The 6,272-nt window shown below is 43.8% G+C and overlaps 1 protein-coding gene across 1 annotated transcript; it reads right to left on the bottom strand.

Annotated features, from left to right (window-relative positions):
* Positions 1–1,063: 1,063 nt before the first annotated feature.
* On the bottom strand, positions 1,064–3,334 carry LOC124672552. Its single transcript, XM_047208765.1, has one exon. It carries the CDS (start codon positions 3,332–3,334, stop codon positions 1,064–1,066), a length of 2,271 nt encoding a protein of 756 aa, XP_047064721.1.
* Between the last annotated feature and the right edge of the window lie 2,938 nt (positions 3,335–6,272).

Raw genomic sequence — 6,272 nt, 5'->3', positions numbered from 1 at the left:
AACATCACGAAAGAGGGTTGGATGACACCCCAAATATGGCTAGATCTAGGGAGACCTAACCTCACAAGCACTACACCTAAGCCCCTCATGGGTGGAAGAAGCAGTTAAACGCGTAATACCTGCAAAACACGGAGACAAAACTAGATCCAACACTCTAGAATAGCAAGACGGTTTCCTCCCCCCCAAATCTAGCCAAACCTCATGGGTGGAAGAAGCAGTTAAACTGTGGAGTGTAATACCTGCAAAACACGGAGACATAACTAGATCCCACTCTAGAATAGCAAGACGGTTTCCTGCCCCCCTCAATGGCACCGCCGACACCACCATCGTCAACATGGTGTCACCACCGATTAAAAAAAAGCTAAGTGACCCGACTACAGCACCACAGCTCAGATCCGGGGTCCCCATCCGCTCCAGGCACAGCAGAGGAGGGGAGTGTCACTCATGAGAGGTTCCAACTCGGAATAAGCACTGAAACTGGTATCACCCTAGGCTGATCTCGAATCCTGATCATTCTCCACTTGTCGTAGCATTCAGTATACCTAAATCCACAAAGGAACTAGGAGCAATTGGATACACGCGACCAGTAATCTTCCATGCGGTTTCATGGTAACACGCTCCAGTATGGATTCCGACACGGTGCACCGAGAAAAACAGAAACAAAATGTATGGAAACAACAGCTATACGCAACGGAGGTACTCATAGCATGCCATACAGGTAATGGATGAATTGCAAAGGTCTAGTTGGATTATGGAGAATTTTGGAGATCTGATCGAGAATCAATCACACTGGACTTCATGGTGATACATGGTTTTCAGTTAAACTACGAGGAGTATCAGTTCAACAAATGGACTAAGAACAGTAACTGGAGCAAATGCCAAAAGTCCCCAGCTAGATCTTACAGGCAGTAGCTGCAGGAAACTAAACGAGTACAGAATAACATCACCGCTACGGAGAACTCCAGGCAGCTGGAAATGTGGACTGTCCAGCTTACACAGAACGTTCAGTCTTGCCATTCCTCACAATAATGACAATATACGACTCACCATGAACAAGGTTATCTCACGCTGAGTCGGTGCCGAGAAACTTCTCCGGCACCGAAAAAGGATCGAGCTCCAAACAGCCTCGAAGCTTGCCTCCTTTTTCATTTGTCAAATGGAAGCAAGGGATCAGGTGAGAGAATTTTGGGTACTCATCCTTACGTACTGTTTTCACAGCTTCCTCTCTTCTAAATACTGCCATGTATCCATCCACCTTTCTTAACAGCTGAACTCGTATGGACTTATCAATCTGGCCAACTATCTCCACCAATTCATAGTCACAATTTTCAAAATCTCGTGCAGTCCATCCAGCACTCCAGTTCTTGTAAACTGCCCAGATCTCATGAAGGCGGGGGATTATTTCATATTCATTTATTCTGCCAGTTGACCTAGCAAGTACATGATGAGAAAACGAATCTGTACCGGTGTAAGTCATAAGACCATATACGAAGGAAACCTTAAACGTTCCACACCCCACGGGGCAATTTTCTTTTACCAATCTTTTCTCCTCCTCTCGGGGTGGACACACATCAAGCCATCTTACTTCTACTTTATCATTCTTGAGATCAACATTGTTTACGATGGCATAGTAATTGGGGAACTTATCAGTATCACTATAGATAGCCCAGATCTGCCCAGGTTCAAACTTGCGAAGCAATCTTATTTCTGAAAATTCATAGAATTCTGAATCAGGACATTCATATTCTGCCTGGACAATGTCAGCAGATTCCTCGTCAAAATATGTACCTTCTTCAGCAGATGGAGTGTTATGCCCTCTGTTCTCTTCCTTTGATGTCTTTGAAAAGATCCCTGAACTCATGCATGTCGCATGCTGCCTCCCCCCAGCTCTCACGGATCCCTCCCGAGAATCATTTCCAGTATATTTGGAATCAAACTCCTGGTCTTTTACTGCACTACTTTCCGGAACAAAAGAAGCAAATGCCTCTTCCAAGTTAGAGGGAAGCGCTGCAGGATCAAGTTCAAGAGCTCCTTCCGGAATGCCTTCTCTTTCAGTACCGCACATCAAATGATGAGGGACACAATGTGAAAATCTCAGTGTGTTATCCCGAGTTATCACCTTTGGAGTTGTCTCTTTAGACCCCATCATAAATAAGCTAACAAAGCCTTTTATTTTTACAAGTGGCACGGCAATGATGCTATCGCTTGTTGTGAAATCAGAGATAACTTGAACAACTTCATACTCGAAGTCCATGTGCTTGCCTGAATTTGAACTCCAATCAATGTCCCATCCCTTGAAAAGGGCCCAAACATCACCTTTCCTAGGATATATCTCGTAAAAGTTTCTCGTCTTGCCTTTCTCACGGGAAATAATATGAGAGAACATACGAGTTTCTTTTGCTATTTCCGACTTTCCACGCTTAAACTGTCCACAAGCAACAGGTAGTTTCCCACATGACCATGCCACCTCCGATTTATTTGTGGGATCAAACTCCAGCCGAATGAAGTGTACCATAAACTTCGGGGCTATTTTGACCTGTGTAATTCGTGCATAAGATCTTGGCATACCGCCTTGACTGTCGTAGACAGCCCACATCTGGTTCGCTCTAAACTGATTTACATCTCTAAGTTGGACAAAGTTAAAAAATTCAGGGCATAGTACTTCTTCTTGAACAACATGATCAGATTCCTCGTCAACATCTGTACCTTCAACAGAAAATGGAGTGTTACTCTGTCTGTGCTCTACCGTTGGTGTCTTTGCAAAGATCACTGCATTCCTGCATGGAGCATGTTGCCTCTCCTCAACTCCCACGGATCCCTTCCGAGATTTATCCCCTCTCGATGGACCAGCACATTCGGCATCAAACTCCGAGCGTTTTACTGACCTGCTTTCCGGAACAACACAGGAAAGAGCCTCTTCAAAGTTAAGGGGAAGCGCTGCAGGATCAAGTTCAAGAGCTCCTTCTGGAATGCCTTCGCCTTCAGTCCCACTCATCAAATGGTAAGGGACACAATGTGAGAACCATATTGTGTCATCATGAGGTATCAGGTATGGAGTTGCCTCTTTAGACTGGATAAATAAGTTCGCGAAGACTTTTATCTTGATAAGCGGTACAACAGTTATGCTAGTGCCTGTTGTATAATCAGAGAGGACCTGAACAACTTCATACTTGTAGTTCTTGTGGTTGTCGGCATCTGAACTCCAACCAATATCCCATCCCTTGAGAAGTGCCCAAACTTCATCCTTTCTAGGATATATTTCATAAGAGTTTCTTCTACCAGTGAATATGGCACGCACAGGATGAGAAAAGTGTTTCGTGTCGGTGTAAGTCATGATACCACGGGTGGTGGCAACCCTAAAGGTTCCGCACCCAACAGTCCGATCTTCTACCAGTCTTTTCTCCGCGTCTCCCTCAGGACAACCTTCAAGCCATCTTGCTTGTACTTCACTATTCTTGAGATCAACTTTCTCTATGAAGGCATAGTAATTGGGGAACTTGTCTGTCTCACTATAGAGAGCCCAGACTTTCCCAGGTTCAAACTTCTGAAGCGATCTAATTTCGGAAAATACTCCTGCATTTTTCCACACCGCAGCTGACTGTTGAATTGTTGGACAAAAAGGAACATGTTGCTCAGTTAAAAGATGCGCTATAAAGGGCTTCAAGCAGTTTTGACAGCAAACAGCTTTCTTCAACATTGAATGGTAGTACTGATATTTGGTTCCACAAGTTCCACAAATGGTCCAAAATGTCCGCAGTGTTGCAGATTTTGAGGCTTGTAGCTGTCGCTGCTGGTGCATATTATGGAGATTCATAGGAGGAGCGTAAGGTGAGATATACTACTTCCAGAGGACAGACAGTATGCCAAACAAATTAACTTGTCAACCTGAAAAAAATAAAGAAGAAGCTATGATTAAGAAATTTGGTAAGCACAGTCTAAACGAGACATAATAAGCGTAAGAAGCAACGAAAGCTGGCAATCTTTCCACTAAAAAGTAAGAAAAAATAATGGCAAACCAGTAGGCAGTTGCTTCAGTTGATTGGATTCCTTAATACAGCAGGTTTGTCACTACGCTTTGTGCAAGTTCAGTTACAATTTCCATGTACCCTGAGTCCACTCAGATCATAACACTTACTTAACCAGAACTTAGCATGTGCAATTTGAAAGAAAAATTAGGACAAAGGAAGGGAAATAGGGAGACAAATATGCATGCCAGCAAGAATAACATAATTGCGTATCTGCATGTAACGTTATATATTTAAAGACCGACGGATTAGGCAGGAAAAAGTATTAGCAGGCCATATTTTCTGCTTGGCATATTAATTAACAAAAGCCTGATTCAGCAACACATCTGTTCTGTAAAAACCAATGTAGTTAATAAACACATGAATAAAAGTCTCTCACAAAATTAGCAACTTCGGCTCACTATCCATGGATTAGTGAAACATCTTTGCTACTATCATATAGTGCCCAAAGCAAAAGATTAAAGTGGACGATGACAACAAAACAAGCTAGGATCTAAAGTCCAAGCTATAATAAATAAAGGGGTGTGTACTGGAATCTGAGAGCTTTGGTCCTTAAGTATGACGCTACTACTAATAGCTAGCTGATAGCAAAAGGCCCAAGTCAATATCAGGACATGAAGTGGAAGCATAACTAGGCAGATGCACCGAAGTACCATTATTTAGAATTTAGCCAGTATTTAAATTATCGATGGAAAAAAGAGGTCCACAGTGTATGTGTGCTTTAAGAAACTACAAAGGCTGTACAAAATTAAATATACAATTTGTATTTACATACGATCGCCATAACGGTCACGGAGCACAAGCACAGTACTGTCTGCAGGAAGAATTGCTTGGTTAATGTTAGTTTTCAACTTCTCGCTACGCTGATAATCGTGCCAGACTTCAAAAATATACACACTACTGTACATACCTAAAAGGGAAAAAGGTAAAGCAGATTTCATCCTTCGTTTGATCGATAAGAAAGATTAGTTATTATACAAAAACTAGGGTAACCACCGTCCGCACTTCTGGTAATTTCTGCTCCCACCAAGAGAGCAACAACGACTCCACTTTAGCAACAGGATTAAAGAATGCATTCGACCTTCGAGCTAAAAAAGTAGTAGCACATTAATATTTCCCCCAAATTTTTTTCCCGAAATAGAGAAACGCTGAAGCTCACGTTCTCTGAATGAGGTCACCAGACATACCACGCCTTTGCCGCATATGAGTCCTACTAACCGAGACCATGGCTAAACGGCGTGACGGACCAACCCACAAAAACCAGCGCTGAAGCTCAAGCCCCGCAAACCCTAGCCGATCAAAAAGGAGATCCTAGGAGTATAAAATAGGAAATCCTAGCTATCCAACCCATTGGCCATGAATCCAGATTTGCCCCCAAAAGTTCATCATCTCAAGACGTAAACGCATACGCCGGGAAGAGACAGTACACATACCTAACCATCGGCGGCCAGCCGCAGTGCGCGACGATGAGAGCCTCCGGCGGATGGCCGGTGGCGACGCCGATCAAGGAAGAAGAGCAAGGGAAAGGGGACTAGGGGAGAGGGTTTTTTGGACGGTCAGTGAGAAAAGAGTAGGCTGGAACTACTGGATGCAAGAGATGAACCGACCGCTGAGTTACTGCAATGTGGTCAAGAAGTCACGCCCCATCATGCCGAAGCCTGCTAGTGGCTACTGCGCCGTTTCCTAGGCAACCCTCCAGTCCTCACGCCTCTCTTTGATTCGCACGATTTTTTGAAAGGGCAGAATAGTAAAACCGTGGTAGAAATTCGAATGTCATATTGATTGAATGTTTTATCTCTAAATAGCAAGCCCCACTAGCTTTTGCTAGCTCCTCGTGCAGCCAAGTCACGATTAATTTGCAAGGCAAGTCCGTGGCGAACTCTCCGCTGATTTTCTCTCGCGTGAACTGATCAAGCCATTTCTTTCTTGAAGACCTATAGCCCATGAAATATGACCATGTTCAATTTTAAGATATAAACAGCCCAACGACATCTGGCATGTCAACCTGCGGTTGCGTGGACTTGCAGACTCCTTATCTTCTGCGCTGATTATTATAACCTCATTAACGTCGCCACTATCAGCCGCCGCGACCCACCATCTTGAAACGGAACGGACTCGGACATCTCACAATTCATTGATGTCCGTTCCTAGCAAATGCGGAAGAAACTGTTCCATTTAATTGAGGTGCAGCTACCATGGTGTTTAAATACCTGCCTCTGCCGTCATCTAGCCCGATGGGCTGCTCAC

Source organism: Lolium rigidum, chromosome 7, assembly GCF_022539505.1.
Source record: "Lolium rigidum isolate FL_2022 chromosome 7, APGP_CSIRO_Lrig_0.1, whole genome shotgun sequence".
NCBI lineage: Eukaryota > Viridiplantae > Streptophyta > Magnoliopsida > Poales > Poaceae > Lolium > Lolium rigidum.
This window is presented reverse-complemented; position numbering and strand designations above follow the sequence as displayed.

Coding starts and splice junctions, on each gene's coding strand:
- LOC124672552 (XM_047208765.1), bottom strand. CDS start 3,334: ATGACTTACACCGACACGAAACACTTTTCTCATCCTGTGCGTGCCATA.